The following is a 19414-nucleotide window of genomic DNA, read 5'->3' as shown; positions in this document are numbered from 1 at the left end:
GTGTGTTTTCACAGAAAATATTATTTCATTCAAACCACCCAAGCCAGTCTCACACATATAAACACAACTGTTACCTATAGATTTATTGTCACTACAGGTATATTTTCACCACCACGTCCACTGCATCAAGCTACAAAAAGATAGCAAGCACAACTATAGACTGCCACTTGAAGACAGAGTTATCAATAATAAACATATGTATTGTTGCATCTTCCATGTGTGTTAAATAGAAGTCTATCAGGAGTCAAATATATTATTCCTGGGGGAGACAGAAAAGTAAATACAAGCTGGTTGTGCAGCGGAGGTCCCTTCTCAAGGTAGGAAAATGCTTGGTCCCGTCTCAAGGCTGGAAAAGGCTTGTGCTTGCCGATCAGGTTTCTAGGCCGGAGCCTGAATTGAAAATGTATTGAGAATGTCAAACTAGATGTAAACTGTAGAGCAGAGGGTGGTTCTGGTGTTCAGGCTTGCATCCACGGTTCTATTCAATTTCCTCCATTAGGAGAAGGAATGAAGAGCTTTAAGTTGCCAATGATCCAGTGAGGAGGTAATGGGGTCTTTTCATAGTCTTAAGTGGCATAGTTTGCTGTAATACTAATGCTGAATCAGTTGTTGATGCAGGACTAAGTCTCCTCCATTGATGCCCTTTTTTGAGGCCCAAAGTCAGATATGAAAGATGTATATTTTTGCCTTTAGGTCTTTGCACACTGGGTTTCATTCTGGAGGTTCTATATCTGTTTATTGACAAAGCACACATACATATGAAGGTATCTTGGGGCTGTATTGTATAGGCTAGTCCTTGTGCATCTAATAAGAAATTCAAAAGATATCTGTGATAATTCCCCAAGATAACTTGAGTAATTAATTAAGTTGCGATACAAATGAGATTGATAGAATGCATACTGAGTATTACGGTAGAATACTGGGTTATCGATGTGGGGTAGAGTTTGGATTGATAAGCAGCAGGTTAAACTATAGAGTCAGCATTTCAATTTCCTTGTTAGATCTATAACCAGCTATCAGCCATTCATGACTGTATTGCATACAGATATGGTGTTAACCCATATATTGTTTTGGTAGTTCATTGGGATAGAGAGAATTGAGTGTCATCTACTTGGATTTAGTTAAGAATTTACCTGAGGTCAGAAGACCATCTTGTATGCGCTCTCACTTGGAGATATTAGTTTGTAGTGTTTGCCGGCTCATCGGAGGAAAGAGCTTGTGCCTAGTTAGTGTCTTTGCATTCAGTGTCCTTTCCTCCCTGTCCGTTTTCTCGCTCAGAGCCATGGCAAGCTCTCCCTCTGGGTTCCCATTTCCTGTGTCGCATGCATGCAATATCTCTGGCATGTTGTACGCATGATCGAAGAGCCATAAGCTTACATTCTAGGTACTCTTTGTTATCAGTATAGTTGCAAATTTCGGAGAACTTTTTTTTACAGAATCCAGGTCCGGAATTCAGAGTTGGAATGTCTGCAGGAACCATCTCTTTTTCCGCGAGTTGAATCTCAAGCCACTTCCCTTTTCATTCTGAAATTTCTCCCAGCTTACTTATCAGCTTACTTGCTATATAAGGAGACTGAATTGAATTTTTTATGCTTTGCAACTTCTCTAGTTTGCTTCTTACTCGCTCGGAGGAGGACCCTGTTTGAGCTACAATTGTTTCCAGCGTGTCTCTTGCACTTTTCAAGCAGTTTTTGGTACCTTGTTGCTACAATTTGGGCTGTTTTTCCTTTTCATTAATTGAATCTGCTTCTGAGGAAAACAAAAATGAGGTGCGGAGGTCACGCATACGTTCGCAAACCTGCTACATCACAGCTCGCTCTCCCGTATTCACCCACTACACATTTCAGAGTTACTCACGACACCAAGGGTCCTGCCCCGTATGAGCAGTTTAGATACTGACCGGGGGTAGTTTTGAAATGTAGGCTCGTTATAACGAGCCTACATTTCAAAACTACCCCCGGTCAGTATCTAAACTACAAATCCCATGTTGATCATAACGGCGCATGCGCAGGGTTTACTTCCGCGTAGGGAGTGGTCACGAGTCTCCGGAAAACAACGGAACCATCAAGCAAGGCAAGCTTAAAAGTCATGGCTACAGTTACGGCAAGGATTCCGAGTGGTGGGAACCCATACCGAATAGGTGCTCATACGGGGCAGGACCCTTGGTGTCGTGAGTAACTCTGAAATGTGTAGTGGGTGAATACGGGAGAGCGAGCTGTGATGTAGCATGTTTGCGAACGTATGCGTGACCTCCGCACCTCATTTTTGTTTTCCTCTTTGTTTCCCTTACATATTTCGGCCATTGTGTGTGTGGGGCTGGACTCCCTCCTCATTTTTCGGCGAAATTTCCTACACCTCTGGTATTTGACCGTGAACCTACCAATCTGAATGTTACGAATTGTTTTATACGAATACATAGTGTGTGACTACAGGGCTACCCCACATGTAGCGGTCCCACTGGACATTTATCCTCTCCTAAATTGGGGTAAGCATAACTATACAACTAGAGTGAGTTTACAAACTAGAGTGAATTTATATTCAGGACATGTGTACGAGTAAGGAGTGGTTTGTTTTAAACTCGTGTTTGAATATTGGAAGTTTGACTTGAAAAAATGTGATTTTGTAGACACACTCAAATGGATGTGTGAAAATAGGATGCGGTACAGAACCGCCACCGTAAGAATCTGACACCACAATTATGAGTGCAAATAGAATGCGGAAAATTCCGCCACACAAAAAAACTAGATACACACCGAAATGCTGTGTGTCACACATAATGAGTGGTTATGCCTTAATCACACGCACATTCTATTTTCTTTTGGATTTCACGTATGATGATGTGGAATGAACCGAGACGTACACATTGCCTATGTTGATATGTCTCCTTGCCAAAAAGAACTGACGCGCTATACATGTTGTTTGTCATTTTTAGTTCTTCACAGTTGGAGTGATTTCAAATACGGAATGACATTTTAATAAGGAGCAGCTATCTGCCCTTACTGCATAATAGTATAGGGAACTTCTGTTTCTTCTTTCCCTACCCACAGGGGGCACAAGCCCTGATGAAAGTCCGTGCACCCTTTATGGGGCATTAAGGACAGAAACATGTTGGCAATAGGGTACTAGGACCATAATACCCCTAGCATCCCTTTTACTTTATCTTTTAACATCAGTGCCAAACCCAAGAATAAAGGGAAACTGGGGTTTGACGCCGATTTTTAATCTTTATACCCCCTGGCCAAAAATCATCTCACCAAGAGCTCCCTGAAATATTGGTCGAGCCCACCCTGACCTTTAGACGTCAGGGTGTCCCAATGATGAAGCATGACACCACTAGGGTGTGTGAGGGAAAATATTAACAAAAGGACTTGCCTCCTTTCCCACGCCTAGGTGGTGTTATTTACTTCAAACAGGGCATACCAACACCTGAGCTAGTAGCAGAGTTTCTACTGCTGACTGGTCCATTGCGGGAGTACTTATAGTGATTTGGTCTTATTTATACACCAGCAAAACGATCTTATCCTTGCCAAGAAGACCTGCTTTTGATAGATTAGCAGGGAACGCTGCACAGAGCACAATGTGTAAACAGAAGCCAAATATACATATTAAAAAGAAGAGATTCCCTTCAGGAACACCAAATGCAGATAAAGTTACTGTAGCGGGAACCAGCAAACTATTCACTAAACACACCTGCACAGTAGCGACGGTGCACAGCAGATGTATAGTGATGGTAACCAGTAAAACCAGTAAAATGAAGCTTGGATGTGTTCTTCCATAAAAAACCCCAGAAACATCATCAGTCACTGGTAGCCATATAACAACAAATGACTGCATTTGATTTAAAACATTGTATGGGCGTGGTCTCAAAGCATGCAGACTTTTGACATTTCTCCCTCTTCAATAAAAGTCCAAATTTAAAGAGTTGCAATGTTCCTACTAACACATTTCTATTAAACAGTGTAGAAAATTACGACCCATTCCCTTTCAACTTTAACTCTGCCCTGTCCTGCTCACTTCCCAACTAAAGAAAAGCACCTCTATTTCCCTAAAATAGCACTACGGCATCATATACCTAATTTTCTTTTGCCTAGTGGGTGATGCAGAAATTTGCTCTGCAGTAAAATTGACCCCCGTGTACTCTGGATTTTCCAACTCTTCTTACTAAGCTCTGCTGTTTAATCACATTAGTACTATATGGTAAATTAAAAATATCTGAACCATCTGTGTCTTTGAATGTCTTCTTGGATGTTCTTGTGTAATCAATTACCCAGTCTTAAGTCTGATATTAGTGTTCTTCCAGTTTCTGTTTAGTGCCTGCACCCTGTAGTAGATCCCCCTCAAGCTGGAATGGGGTATTACCTGATATAAAAGTTCCTGTTCCTTTCATAAAAGCCTGGGACTGGCATGCTGCATACTCCGACAGCCCCTGAAACAGGCCCAAAAAGTCATGTTACTTGTGCACATTACATTTTCTCTTACAAGTGTCATGGGTAACTGCAGTTGCTCATAACAAAAGCTTGAGACACATATACGAGGAAATAAGATTGAACATTGTGACAACGGAAGACATTTTTGTAAGGTATGAAGTATTAAGCATGAGTGTGAACGATCACAATTATGACTGAGCCTCTTCCCTTTGTTCTTAACAGGAATTAAAACTTGCCTAACAACGTAAAGGTAAGTTTGAATTATATTAAGGACAGGGAGGCGAGGATTATGCTTCTCTTCCTTCGCTTCAATACTAATTTCTCATAACAGCAGCCCTGTTAACATTTCAGATAAAAACTATTTTCCCATGAACATCAGGGAAACCATCAATAGATTACGAGTCCTTCTTTAGTATCCATAACTTAGGGTCCCAAATAGTCCTTCATCACTGCCTGGACTCCCTCTTTCTTCGCGTACATCATGCCACCAGTTCAATATCACGAGCCCCGTTTCGATCCATCGTTTCTGCAAAGACATGCCATGTCAGAAACGTTTTGAACCGTATTTTATCGTAACAGGTCACAATGTAACGCACACTTCTATTAAAGCAGAGAACTTTGATACCATGACATCAATACATTTCATTTGTAATGACCGTACTGATAACAGCCGTACTTACTATGATATGGGAAGGGTCTTCATCTCGATGACTGCCGGGTGGGATGATTCTTGCCTCCGCGTGCTCAATAGATCTGAAACTTACCTTCAAGTTGTTAGGCACATTTTCAGTCTATGTCAGGACCGGAGGCGAGAATTATGCTAGTTCAAAGCTTATTCACCACCTACTGAGCCACCTCTACCACCAGCTTAAAGTAGAATCTCTTGAAGTTTGAGTACAAGGAACAGTCTGCCTAGCGCATCAGGTCCTCCAGGGGCGCCCCCAAAACAAAAGGATTTAGAGGCCGCAGCCCCCCTTGCTGAATGTGCTTCAAGCTTCTTGCATGACCCAATGGACTACCGAGCTATAGTGGGTGAGGATATCACCTTATATGGCTTTTTTAATGCAATGAGGAGTTGCAGTTCGCCAGGAGGGCGGACCTCTTGAGTCATTTCCTTATATGCTCTCAGGCAAAGCACAAAGCATAACTTGGGAGGGTCTAGTAACGCTGGGTAAGTGATTATAAGAGTATTCAACTTGGTACGGTGACTCACGGTAAAGACTACCCCGTCAGGGGAAAACACTCTCGCAGAAATGTCTAAGGCTTGCACAGTCTACAGGAAACCAAGCAAAGTCGCATCGCCAATTCGGTTGAAAGTTTCTTTTTGGATAGGTACCTTTTCGGTTGACAGGGCAGAAAAAGTTTTAGGACTAGATTTACGTCCCACAGAACTGAATTGCATGGCTCAGGAGGAAGAGAAAGGCAGATGCCACGCAACAGCTGGCAAACAAAACAGGTGGTCCTCGGCCGGGCCCCCATCAATGGGAGCATTCCCTGCTGAAATGGCAGATTTGACCGTGTTGACTTGAGTGGTAGGCCTGACCGTGCTCTGCCAGGATAGACCGGAAATTCAATACCTGCACTATATCCACGAACATGGGATCCAGGTTCTGTTGCAGACACCAAATAACTCATCTAATCCAGGAAGAATGGTATTGTTTGGAGGTACTGCCTGCCTGTGCTTTGGACAGGAGGAGCTCAGCCTGTTGTGAAAGGCCTGGGAGCGACCAGCGTTGCCTGTAATCACCCACGCCATCAACTGGAGGGAACCCTTTGATACCAGGCAATACGGTGTCCGGTCCAGATTCAACAGAATATGTGGAAGCAGGGGGAGTCGGAATGGACAATCCCAAGACAGTTCCAGAAGACCAGAAACCAAACTTGCGACCTCCACATGGGGGTTATCATGACTACTTCCACTGCCTGCTGGCAGACCTGAGCTAAGGACCGAGTGATCATCGAGGAGAAGGGGAAAAGCATAGCCCCATTCCCGGCTCCAAACCTGGAGAATGTCATTCGTGGCCACCTCCTGTGGGTCCGATCTCCAACTGTAGAACTGGGAGAGCTGGTGGTTGAGACGCTAACAGGTCTATTGAGATTGGGCCCCAAAGGATTGAGAGCCACCTGAGGGTCCGGCTTCCATCGGCTGGAGTTGTGAAAATTTCTTGAGTGCAAATCCACTACCTGATTGGCTTGGCCCAGGAGATATTCTGTTGTGACTGAGATGTGATGCTCCATGCAGAAGTTCCAGATCTCCTACGCCATGTCTGCCAGAACTCGGGATCTGGTGCCCCCTAGGTGATTGATATATCTCACCGCAAGACATTGCACATCTTTAGAAAGAAGCAGGATTGGATCCTGTCTTTGGTCCAACACCGGACTGCGAATGATCCCATCAAGTTCTTTAGACAGTTTAAGTGTAGACTTTGTTCTCCTACTGACCAACTTCATCCTGTGGATAATTCTCCTCAACGGGTGCCCCAGCCTGACCTGATGGCATCCGATTCGATGGCCAGATCGGGAACGTAACCAAATATTGCTCTTCTGTTCCACACCACCATATCGGTTACCCACCATACAATCCCTTCTCTATCTTCTTTTGTTAGGGGTACTGATTGACCGTACATCGAACCCTTCCGCAGGTGGTTTGCCTTTACGCTTTGCAAGGCCCAGTAATGAAGGGGCCCTGGACAAATTGCCTGGATGGAGGAGGAGAGGAGGTCCACCAGGCGAGTAATTTGTCAGAGGGACGTGTCGAGCCTGGCCAATGTCTGACACAGTTTGTGCTGTATCTTCACCATCTTCCAAGAAGGAAAGCACAATGATGCAGAGGTGGAGTTCATGCTGAAACCCAAGAAAGTTGCCCATTGAGAGGGGGAGAGAAGCAACTTTTTCTCCTTGATTACAAACCCCAGGCTTTGCAGGAGATCTATCGAGATCTGAAACTGGGAAACCAGCTTCCAGGGGCATTAGGTCTTGAGCAACAAACATGTTGTCTAGGTAGACAATTAAGCGGATACCCTGTACCCCAAGGCACTCTTATCGCTGGCCTGAGCACCTTGGTAAAGCACCATGGCACCGACAGGCCAAAAGGGAGCGTGGTGAACTTGAAAATCTGCTTGCGCCACCGGAATTGCCAAAATCTGTGCTGGGGAGGGAGAACTGGGATGGACAGGTAGGTGTCTTTCAGAATGAGGAGCACCATCTAGTCCACTGGAAGCAAGACATTTCTGAGATGAATTCCCTCCATTTTGAAGTGGCGGTACACCAGCCACTCATTGAAGTCTTGGAGGTGAATGACCATCCTTTGCCCCCGAACTTGTCGACTACAAAGATGTTGCTTAAGAAACCATTGGGATGCAGGTTTGAGCAACAGATGGCTCCATTGTGTAGGAGCACCAAGACCTCCTCGTCGATAAAAGCTGCGTCACGGGGGGAGAAACAAATGGGGCAACGGTGTGAAATCTGAAAAGGGCGGTTGCAGAATTCTACATCGAAGCCCTAAACAGTCTGCAAGACCCAAGCATCTGAGGTGATGGAAGACCAGGTCGCGAGGAACCCTGCCAAGCGCCTGCTCAATTGGATCTGAGCAGAGGGAAGGACACTCACAGTTCCGAGTTGGCACTGCCTGCTTGTCCGCTGTATCCACCTCAACCTCTGAAGCGATGCCCTCGTGTCGGGTAAAAGTTGTTGAAATGCCCATTATTTTGAGAATGGTTGCGCCAGGAGCCTTGTCCCCTGGGAGGCGTTTGTTGTGAAGAGCGGCTGGCCAAGAGGACCCTGCCTCGACTAGCGCGAAAATTCTTTTGATATTAGATTGTGCTTTATCCAACAAAGTGAAAGTTGCCACAAACTTTCCAAGTTCCTTGAGGAAGGGGTCTCCGAAGAGGCCCTCTTGCACCACTGCCCCCGCCTCTGAGGAAGCCAGGTCTCTTAGTTTGGGGTCGAGCTTGATGAGTGAAAAACGCCGTCGCTCTGTCGAAAGGGCACAGTTTGCATTACCCATAAAATCTATGGCGCGCTGCGCCAGTTCGACAGAATCTCTTGAGAAATCAGGGCTCCTGAAATTTTGGCCTCTTCCGTCATGTCTAGGATCTTGGTCATGGCCACTCTGGCATCTAATAGTTTGTCTTGGCACGAACACCATGACCAGTGTAGGGACTTTCATGTATTTCGCTAAAAGGGTGGCCATTTTAGAGTCTAGGTCGGGGGTAAGGTCCACCTTGCCCTCCAGAGTACGGCGAGGGCACTCTGCTCCGAGGCAGTTTCGAGCCTCCTTTTCCAAGGGCTTGCAGAGGCGGCAAACTTAGCAACCTGGTCTCCTGGGGCCCACACCGCAGATCATGGGTGAATAATGTCATCCAGATCCAACATATCCGAATCGCCTCCCTGAGGTGAGGAAGGAACTGAGGTCGAGTGCCAAGTCCTCGAACAAACCTTCTCCTCAGAGTCCCCTGGCGAATCGCCATCCTGGGGCTTAGGAGTTGCAGGTCGAGGAGGCTCGGGGGAAGTGGTGGCCCTGGGGGTGGTGGGGGGGGTGGGTCAGATTTCTGTGAGATGATGGATTTGGCTAGAAAGGCGTGTTTAAGACGCGCAAATGCTTTCTTGTCCACCCCTACCTCACACTTATTTTTTAAATGATGGATGGGATGCATCCCCTGGAGCTTCTACAGAGGGGTGAGGGGACGGGGGAGGGGTTGTCTTCTCAGGGACCTGGGCCTTTACCTTGTCAAGCTTGGCGCACTCCTGGGCAATTCTATTGGTAAGGCGCTACTTCATAGGTCCCATCAGATCTTTTACGGCCCTATAAATTGAAGTATCCACTGCATCATAAAAATCTTGATCCCATTGCAAATAAGCAAGGGAATCATCCTACTCATAGGTGTTTTCTGATGTCTCCATGTCAGAGCAGGTAAGGTCCCTGTGCCCAGCATAATAATAAAGAGGTTCCTGGTATTAGCAATAGGCTTTGGCAAGGAGGAGCACTTTAAATGTGGGAAAGTAATGGAGCAGAAGGGTAACACATAAGGTGTAGGTCTGAGGTAGCACACACGCATATGCAGGGTTGGGAGCTGGGGAGACCCAGACTATGTGGGTGGACCTGAGGCACATGATTGGGATGCACCTATCCCAGGACACGCACATGCCCTTATACTCCCCTGCACTGCTGGCATTCCGCCTGGCTGCCCCGTACCTGGATATCCACTAGTCGGCCCATCCCGGCTCTGTGACTGGAGGTAGTCTTCCCCCTTGAAGGCTAAGTGAATGCTTGGGGCCCTGCTGTGGCCCTAAGGACCTACCCTTGGATTTCCACGTGGCTCCTTTTTTTGCAGCAAGACTATTTAATTCCCCCCGCCTTTCACGCACCGCTGTGGTAGTGCTGCGCATAACGTGTGTCTGGGGGTGACTAAGATAGCCCCACGAGTGACATTGAACTTTCTGGGCATCCATGCTCTGGCACCAGCCTGACGTACTCCTCTTCGCATTGTGGTGTGGAGCAAGTTCTTCTGTGGGATCCCTGCTGCTCTCGCTCCCGCTTTACCCTCAGACTGTCTGGAGTACACTTTGCCACGCAAAGACAGGGCCTGGCGGCATAGGGCTGCAAGCCTTTCCATCTTCAGCATGAGGAGAACAGACAAATCGCAGTCTCGTCTCACATTTGAGGCCCGCAAACCTGCCAAATCTTAGCAAAAGGCGGCCTCAGAGGCGGACGCCCTTAGCACCGACTCCCCCACATTGCAAACCACTCTCTTGGTGATGCAACACAGCCTTCAATCCAGTAAACCACCGCCAAGATCATCTATCCTCACAGCTGGAGAAACAAAACGCCCGCATGGGTGAGGTTGAACAACGTGTCTTGGCAGCCGAAGATGGTCTGAGTGAAGTTACTGGCAAGATGCTCAACACTGAGAAACTGCTGTCCCTCATCCAGGCCAAAAATGAGGATTTGGAGGCGTGGTCCCGGTGCAACAACATCAGACTTATTGGGCTGCCGGAGTCCACGAATGTGGGGAAAATGGAGACATTCATTGAGGACCTGATTAGGGAAATTTTTGGGTCAGACCACCTCACCAATATGTTTGTTATTGAGCGGGCCCACCGCTCTCTGGTGGCGAAACCTATACCGGGTGCCCCTCCACATCCTAGAATAGCTAGACTCAAACTACAGGGACCGGGACACTATCCTGCGTCTTGCGTGGGATAAGGGGACTATTGAACATCAGGGCAACACCTTGACCTTTTTTTCCCCTGACTTCACTGTGGCAGTGCAGTCTGAGAGGTGGGAATTCAGTGCAGTAAAAAAGTTTCTACAAACGGAGGGGGTCCAGTATGCTATGCTATACCTGGCGCGTCTGCGTGTGGGACCTGATGGTGACTCTAAAATCTTTTCCAACCCTAAGGCAGCTCTCGAACACGCAATGCAACTCAAACATAGATGGCGTGGGCTTGGTACGGCCCAAGAGGAAGAAGACTAACTGCAATATTTGTTATTCTCGTTCTATTTTTTATTTAATAAAATCTGTTTCTTAAGATTTTGAAAGATGTACATCACATCATGAAACAGAATAATGTGCAGCAACATTTAAATCATGGCTATGTATACTCAGACTGGCGTACAATGAAAGCAGTGGCGCCAACCATGGAGCCGTTTTGCGTCCTGAGGGCCTACCACATAAGGAGCGACCCCAAGGCGAGAGTTTTACAGTTGCACCCATTCTCCCCTAGGGTTTCTCCATAAACAAAAAGCAAATTTGTATAACAATAACAGGGACCAAACAGTTGGGCAGCTATTGCCCCAGCAGAACAACAACAATGATAACAGCAGCAGTGTCCGGCCATTGTCCAAGTATTGCTCACCCAATGTCCGTAGGTCATCCCCCCAGCCCCTTACTTCCCACTCAGGTCACTGTACAGACTGCGCTGTGTTTGCACTTATGCCTCGCCATTCTGACTAGGCCTACGCTGTCGTATGCCATGACACTCTGCTGGACAAACCAGCTCCCCACCTCCCGGGGCGGCGCCCTCATCATGTACCTGGCAGTCCTCTGCGCCATCCTCCCCTAGAAGCATCATGATCTGTAATAGCGCCTCCCACTGGGCCGCAATGGGCGTCCCCCTGAGGCCTAGCGTTTCCTCCCTCCGGAGGACCGCGCCCTCCGCCCTAGCCCATACCAGAAAGGAACCGCGCCATGCCCTCATGTGTGGTGGGGTAGCCGCCTTCCAACGCTTGGTAAGAAGCCGTTTCGCCACCACAAACACCAGGTCTATGAACCTAGAGTTAATCTTTGTGGAGGGTGTTCTGTGGAAAAGGTGTAATAGGAAGGCTGGCCACTCAAATGGGATATCACGACCTGTGCACTCGCAGAGCCCCTCCTGCACTGCCTGTCAGTGTGTGCTCAGTACAGGACAGCTCCACAGCATATGGATCAGGCCAACATCCAGTTCCGCACAGCGGGGGCAGCATGCATCTGCACGGTGAAAATATCTATTAATAGAGGCGGGCGTGAGATATGCTCTGTGTAAGATGAAGAATTGTATCTGGCGGAAGCGCATGTTCCTGGGAACTCTCTTTGGGCCCTGCAGTACCCTATCCCACTCCTTGTCAGTCACGGGCCGAGCCAGATCTGCCTCCCACTTACCACGCAGCGGCGCCAAGCTAAGCGCCGTATGCGTGCGTAAGGACGCCGCGAACCATTTAACCAGGTGCCTCCCCCGCCCCATAACATGAAGATATTGTACCATTAGATGTTGTTCTGGCTCCTCCCTTAGGTCCCCCCAGCAGCCCCCGAGCGTCGCCACCAACGTCCGGTGACGGAGAAAGTGGCCTGGAGCTAACCCCGTCTCCTCCGCCAGGGCAGCAAACGAAAGAAGAGTCCCATCTCGGTAGAGGTCCCCTAAGGTGTGTATGTCTGCCGCGCTCCAGTCTTCTAGTTCCGAAGCACTAAGCACCCCCTGCCCACTAGGGGAGCCCTCGAGCGGTATAGCCGGGGCATAGGGGGTCTGGGTCCGGGTAGGGTGGAGACACCGGCGATAGCATTTGTAGGCCACTACTAGTAGAAGAGGCTCAGGCCTGGATACCCTCGCAGTCGGATGAAAGAGCCCAAGGATGTCAGCCAGTGAGAGGGGGGCGCCGCAGTCGCGGTATCCTCACGACCTCTATCTGCCAGCCAACGGGCTATCCACTGAAGCTGCGCAGCCAGATAGTAATGCTCGAAACACGGCATTGCATGTCCTCCCTGGTCAGTGGGAAGGCACAGCTTGGGCAACGCGACCCTGTAACGCGTGGCGCCCCACAGGAAGTCCCAGAGGGATCGCGCCAATCCTGCGAAGAAGGACGCCGGGACATAAACGGGCAGATTGGCGAAATAGTACAGGAGACGGGGTAAAATCACCATTTTAACTAATGCTATTCGGCCAGTGACCGAGAGAGGAAGTGTACCCCAGAACCTCATCTGAGCCCGGACTGCGGATACGGCTCTGCCCAAGTTGCCCTCCACAAGATCCGCTGGCTGACGGTATATTTGGATACCCAGATAGCAAAAGGTGTCCGGTCGCCATTGCACCTGCACTCCCCCAAGATGATAACTTGGATCTTGGGTGTCGGCCCTGAACGCATAGAGGCAGGACTTAGCAGCATTCATTTGGAGACCTGAGAGGGCCTCGAATTCCAGAAGAATACGCTCCAGGTCAACAGGAATGTGAGACACATCCCTGACAAAGACCAACAGGTCGTCCGCATAGAGTGACACTTGATGTGTCGCATCACCTAGGGGAATGCCGTCAGTCAGCTCCCTGCGGAGGGTGACCGCCAGTGGCTCCATCGCAAGCGCAAACAGGAGGGGTGAGAGCAGGCACCCCTGCCTGGTGCAGCGACCAATAGGGATGGCATCAGATATGTACGGCCCGGTTCTCACTCTCACCGTGGGGTCCTTGTACAGAAGGGCTGCCAGCTGGAGGAAGCCTGGCCCAGCCCGAAGTGCGACAATGCCGCCACCAAGTATCCCCATTCCAGGCAGTCTAAGGCCTTTTCAAGGTCTAAAACTAGGCAGCCCGCCCTGGGCCATTGTTGGACACTGTCTGACGGCACTCGAAAAAACTGCCGCAAGTTAAGAGAGGTACTGCGTTTAGGTACAAAGCCATTTTGGTCGACATGCACCAGCGCCGGCACCACTGGCGCCAGGCGCTCTGCCAACACCTTCGCCAGAATTTTATAATCCGCATTAAGCAGAGCGAGCGGGCGGTAAGACCCCAGCTGGGTGGGATCCCGCCCAGGTTTGAGCAGAGATACCAGATAGGCCTCTCGTATTGAACCGGGCAAGGTAAGCTCCTCAAGGGCGGCCAAATAATGAGTGTGCAATTTGGGTATCAGTGTTTCCCGATAGGTTTTATAATATTCCGCCGGGAGCCCATCGGGGCCCGGCGCCTTCCCAGTGGCCAAAGAGGCAACCGCATCCCTGATCTCGTCCGCAGTAAGGTGACTCTCGAGTGACTCCTGGTGTTCAGGAGACAAGCAGCCTCCAAGAACTGATCCAAGTCATGTGCCTGCCTACATCCCGTCGAACGATACAGGGACGCGTAATGCGCCGTCATTACCTGGTGGATCTCCCACTGCGTGTACACCAACGACCCATCAGGCCCGCGTATAGCACCTATCGGAGCGTGAACAGTCTCCTGCCTGAGCAGCCAGGCCAGTAGCCTCCCTGCCCTATCTGACGTGGCATGAACACGAGCCGAGTGGGCCGCATAATTGTGACAGCGCAGGCGCTCCAGCAGTTCGGATGGCGCGCCCGAAGTCTCAGCAGCTGGGGCGAGTCACGACCGCTGCCCTCCCAGAGCCGTTCGCACGAGAGCAGGCGAGATTCCAAGGAAGCAAGCGACAACGTGAGTTGCTTGTGGATATTCCACGTCTCGCCTAAGCAATGCCCCCTGATGCTGGACTTATGGGCATCCCACTCTATCAGTTCGCTGCTCGAGGTGCCCTCGTTCAGATCAAAGAACTGCTCTATCGCGGTGCCCAAGGAGGCTCGGAATTCTATATCCTCCAGAGCTGCCGACTGGAGGCGCCACGTAGGGATTGGGGGACAGCCAGGATTCCATCGGAGGCACAGCCTAAGAGGATTGTGATCGGAGTGCGTCCGACCTAGATATTCTGCCTGATCTAACAGGGGAAGTAAAGGATAGGAGCCCACCACCCTGTCAAGACGCACATGGAGGTCATGTACCGCCGAGTAGTACGAAGAGACGCGGTCGTCGGGGGGTGTAGATTGCACCACACATCGACCAAAGCCCAGCGCGACATCCAGTCATTCAGAGCCTGTGCGTTCGAGCCCACTTGTGTATTACGGAGGGGCGGAAAGGACCGGTCAAGGTGCACGTCGAGGACCGAGTTGAAATCCCCACCCAGTAGCCAAGGGAGACCCGCATACGGTGCTAGCACCGTGGACAGACGGGCAAGGAATGATGGCTGTTCAACGTTCGGGGCGTACAATGAGCCTAGCAATATGTGTTGCCCATTAAGTCGCCCACGCACTAAAGTGTATCTCCCGGCCGGGTCGACCAGTACCTCCATACATGTGAACAGGGTGCCCGCCCTCACCCAGACCAACGTGCCCCTGGCGCGCGCTGAATATGTGGTTCCGAATAGCTGACCCCTCCAGCGGGTACGCAACCGGGCTATTTCTGCCTGTGTCATGTGAGTCTCCTGAAGGAGGGCTATGGCCGCCTTGTGTCTCTGCAGATAAGCGAAAATTGAATATCTACGCGCTGGCGTGTGCATGCCCCGAATATTCCATGTGATTATTTTAGGGGTGGCCATTTGGAACAATTATAGTCTGCATAGGTGACGGGGCCGGGGTCCGCTCGACCAACATGGGGAACAGGAGCTCTATATGTCAAGCCGGTGCGCTGCATTAGTAAACAGAACAAAGAAACATATACGCGGTGCCAAGCACGCGAACTGAACAGCAAAAGCAATATAACTGTCAGGGCAAACCCCTGTGCGCGCATTCGTCCAAACTGTAAGCCAACGCTTATGGAGTAAAACTAAGCCAGGTAGTGGCTAACGGGTGCTTATTGCGGCTTTAGCTGCCATGAGCTGCTCCCCTACCGCGGTGCCCCCGCGCGCGCTGTGGGTGTCTCCTGTGGAATGGGTATGGGCGGGTGACCTAACTACAACTATCTACGCCTCCTGTCGCAGATTCCGCCTGGCATGCCTTCCCCCCCTTGGGGCAGGGGCTTGTTATTCTCGTTCTATACCGTATTTTTTTCTTCATGTGCCTAACTTCTTTATAGTATCCACACTCCAAATTGTACTAGTTATATGCAACGACATGTCCGGTTACGGTGTGCTCCAGCTGGGGTGTCTCAAGAACTTGGAGGCACCGCACCTAGTTACACTATGCGCTAAGTGACTGAAATCTACATATTTTGGCATATTTTTAGACCTGCTCGGCCACCTCCTACTATGGGGGAGGCTAGTAGCACTCTGCCCCCCGCATTGGGTGTACCCCAAATGTATATTGCTCTTGTATGGGTTTGTTGGGGGACGGGTTTTCTGTATTGGGATGGCTTTGGCGAGTTGGGGATGCTGAAGTGGGTGGGGGGTATGGGGTTCATGTTCAGGGTAGGCAGAATGACAGTGAGACTATACTGTGAATCCTTTGTTCAGGGATACTATGGTACCTCGGACATGCTTGGAATACACTATTGTGCATGTGTCCAGTTGACGATGGTCTTACGATATGAGCGGTAAAGTTAAGTTCCTCACCTGGAATGTGCATGGGCTTAATACCCCGAAAAAGATAAGATCGGTATTAGCATACTTAGATAGAATGGAGGTGCAGGTAGCCTTGCTGCAAGAGACTCATCTCACTAAAGAATCAGCAAAAAAGGTGGGTGGGCGCTGGGCGAGTGCGAGAGTTGCATCCTCTGACTCTACCTACTCCAGGGGGGTGTTAACTTTTCTAAAAAAGGGGGTTCCATTTACTGTGATTCGGACTGACACGGATGAACATGGACGAGTGGCAATAGTGCATGGGCGACTAGGTGGCATGAGTGTGCTGTTGGTGAATATTTATGGACCAAACACGGATGATCCATCCTTCTTTTCAGATGTATGGCGCAGGATCTCAGCATTCCCACCGGCTGCAATCATCTAGGTGGGTGTTTTTAATGTTTGTCTAGATGCTACTTTGGATAGGGTTAGCAGCAATGCGGCGAGGCCTAAACAGGCGGCGACAGTACTATTGGGGTTATTGGATGCAGGCCACTTGCGGGATATTTGGCGTCTTCAGCATCCCAATGGTCGGGAGAGCACATTTGTGTCTTCTGTCCATGGGTCTTGGTCTCGTATAGATTTATGGCTCGTCTCGGAAGTGGTTTGCACCTGGGCAGTGGGGGTGGAGCATGGGGCTTGCACGCTTTCGGACCATTCCCCTGTAGTCCTTGAGTTACAGGTACCCACTTGTGAGCGACCGCCCTTCACGTGGCGTTTTCTATAAATAGGGGAACATGGCAGGGGTGCCCCCTGTCACCAATGCTCTTCTCGCTCGGATTGGAGCTCCTGGTCTGTAAGCTCCGTCAGAAGCATGCGGCGGCTGCACTGCGTTTTCGGCAGAGACCACTCGTGGTCTCCTTATATGGCGACGATATGTTGCTCTATGTCCGAGAGCCCGCCACACTGCTGCCTGAACTGCTCCGAGAATATGTAAAATTTGAGCGAAATCTGTCTCCGGATCAACTGGACCAAGTCGGTGGTATTTCCGCTGACAGCAGGCACGAGAGAAGAGGAGCTGGATTTTCCACAGGCCTGGACGTCAGATCCCATGAAATATCTGGGGGGGTGGCTACATAGGGATCCCGACAAGGTGATATCTGACGACTATGGACGTACCATCACGCGTATCACTGAATTGGCTGATCGTTGGGCGCACCTGCCCCTCTCACTCGTAGATAGGATAGCTGTTGTGAAAATGGCCTTCCTTCCCAAACTGCTCTACTTCTTTGTCAACATTCCTATTAAGATGAATATGGTGCTATTTCAAACACTTCAATCGGCATTGCGGACGTTCGTATGGGGCGGAAAGAAGCCCAGATGCAAGTGGGATCTTCTGGTCCAACCTTTTGACCGGGACGGTTTTGAGGCCCCCGACCTCAGACTATATTATCTGTGCGTGCAGGCGCAATATGTGAAGTATTGGCATTTCCTGCAGCGATTTCAACCTCATGTTGCTATTGAATTGGATACCGTTCTTCCAATGCCACTGCAGGCAGCGACTTTGTCTGGAGGCTCGGGTGGCCCGCAGACTGAAATAAACCCTGTACAATGTACGGCGTGGGCTTGGCGGATGCTGGCGAAAAGAGCTACCTTCTCTATATGCTCCAGTGATGCCCCTGGCCTCGCACTCAAGACATTTCTGCGGCACGGGAGAAACCTGCTCTCCGGGAGTTGGCTAAAGTTGGCATCTCCCTGTTGGGAGACCTGTACACACATGGTCAATTCAGGACTCTACAAGAGGTGCAGGGGGGGGGGGGGGGGGGGGGGGATGGGTGCGGATCGTGGTTTTATGTTCGGTTTTACATATGTCCGGCATGCTATTATGACTATCTCACCGCTCTCACCTATCTATCCGGCGGAACCCCCAACTCTACGAGCATTGCAGGCGATGCTTGCGGGTGAAGGCGGCAAAGGTTTAATTGCTAAACTATATAATGCTTCCTTGCGAGAACTGGGTGACCATCCCTCCTGTCTCAGACGGCAGGCAGCGCTGGGAATCACCCTACCTCCGGACCTTTGGAAGGCGTGTTGCGAGCTTATTGGTCGTCTCACAGCAAACTGTAACCTCAGAATAATTCACTTCAAATTCTTGCACCAATTATATTATACCCCTTTGCAGCTCTGTCGGTATGATGTACGAGAGTCTGCTAACTGTGTGCAATGCGGGCAGACTGATGCGGACTTCCTGCATGTAGCATGGTTGTGTGCAGGTGTGTTTGCTTTCTGGTCCAGTGTGGTGAAAATGTTCACTGATATTGTGCTAGAACCAGTGTATTGCACTCCTGAGATCTGTCTCCTTGGGCATGTTAAACGCCTTAAACCGTTTAATAGACGCATAGTTGTAATATCCACTTTGTTTGCAAAGAGGGCTGTCGCACAGAGTTGGGGGGCTAAGACCATTCCAACGGTAAAAAAGTGGCTTCTAGATCTGCTTTACTGTAGGGATCAGTTGTTGATCTATGAGGAGGAGCTACCGGAGGCTTCGAGTCCCAAGGATTTCTGGGCCCCGCTCACTACATATCTATTGTCCCACCCAGATTTGTTGTGATCTCTGGAAATGTATGCTTTCTTCATTCTCTATGCACCAGCAGTTTTATTGTGAGAACTCACTCACTGCCTTTGTCTTAGCTGCTCCACATGTGTATCCCGAGGCCTTGTACGCCCCTCAGTCCGTTTGCACTAGCGGTTTTGATGCGAGTACTCTACCACTGCCTTACTTTTTGCGGTTCTGCACATGTCTATCTACTGATGCCAGGATTTCTCAGAATGTACAATGACTTGCACCTTGTTCTGCCTGGGGAAGGGAGGGGAGTTTTGTTCATTACTGGCATTCTGTATCTGATTTGCATATATTCTCTGTCGATATGCCTGTTGAAACTAAGAAACATATTTATAAAAAAACAAAAAACACTTATTTTCTTCTTGTACAGCTTTCAATAGCTCCTTCAAATCCAAAAGCAACGATTGATTGATTGGTATTTGCCGCCTAAATTCCAGCTGTCATGGCTAATATTATTTTTTAATGTGTGTATTGAAAATAGCACAGTACAAAACATGGCATTATAGTGCATTCGTCATCGATACAGACATTGTTACAAATTGACGGGCACCCCCTCATAAGAGAGAAATTAGCAGTACAACAGCTTCCGGGGTCAAATACCGTCTCTACCTTGTTATGACGGTCACATGTCTGCACAACTCCCACTCCGTA

The 19414-nt window shown here is 49.3% G+C and overlaps 1 protein-coding gene across 1 annotated transcript in view; it reads right to left on the bottom strand.

The window, feature by feature from the left end:
- TMEM141 (transmembrane protein 141) overlaps nt 1-19414 on the bottom strand; it is a 101165-nt gene that overhangs the window by 53509 nt on the left and 28242 nt on the right. The window contains exon 3 of the mRNA XM_085610970.1: nt 4360-4426. Within this exon, the coding sequence (XP_085467096.1) occupies nt 4360-4426 (67 nt within the window). The remainder of the gene's footprint in view (nt 1-4359; nt 4427-19414) is intronic.

This window comes from Triturus cristatus, chromosome 1_2, assembly GCF_964204655.1.
Source record: "Triturus cristatus chromosome 1_2, aTriCri1.1, whole genome shotgun sequence".
NCBI classification, from domain to species: Eukaryota; Metazoa; Chordata; class Amphibia; order Caudata; family Salamandridae; genus Triturus; species Triturus cristatus.
Note: the sequence above shows the minus strand (reverse complement) of the source record. Positions and strands in the feature narration are given on the sequence as shown.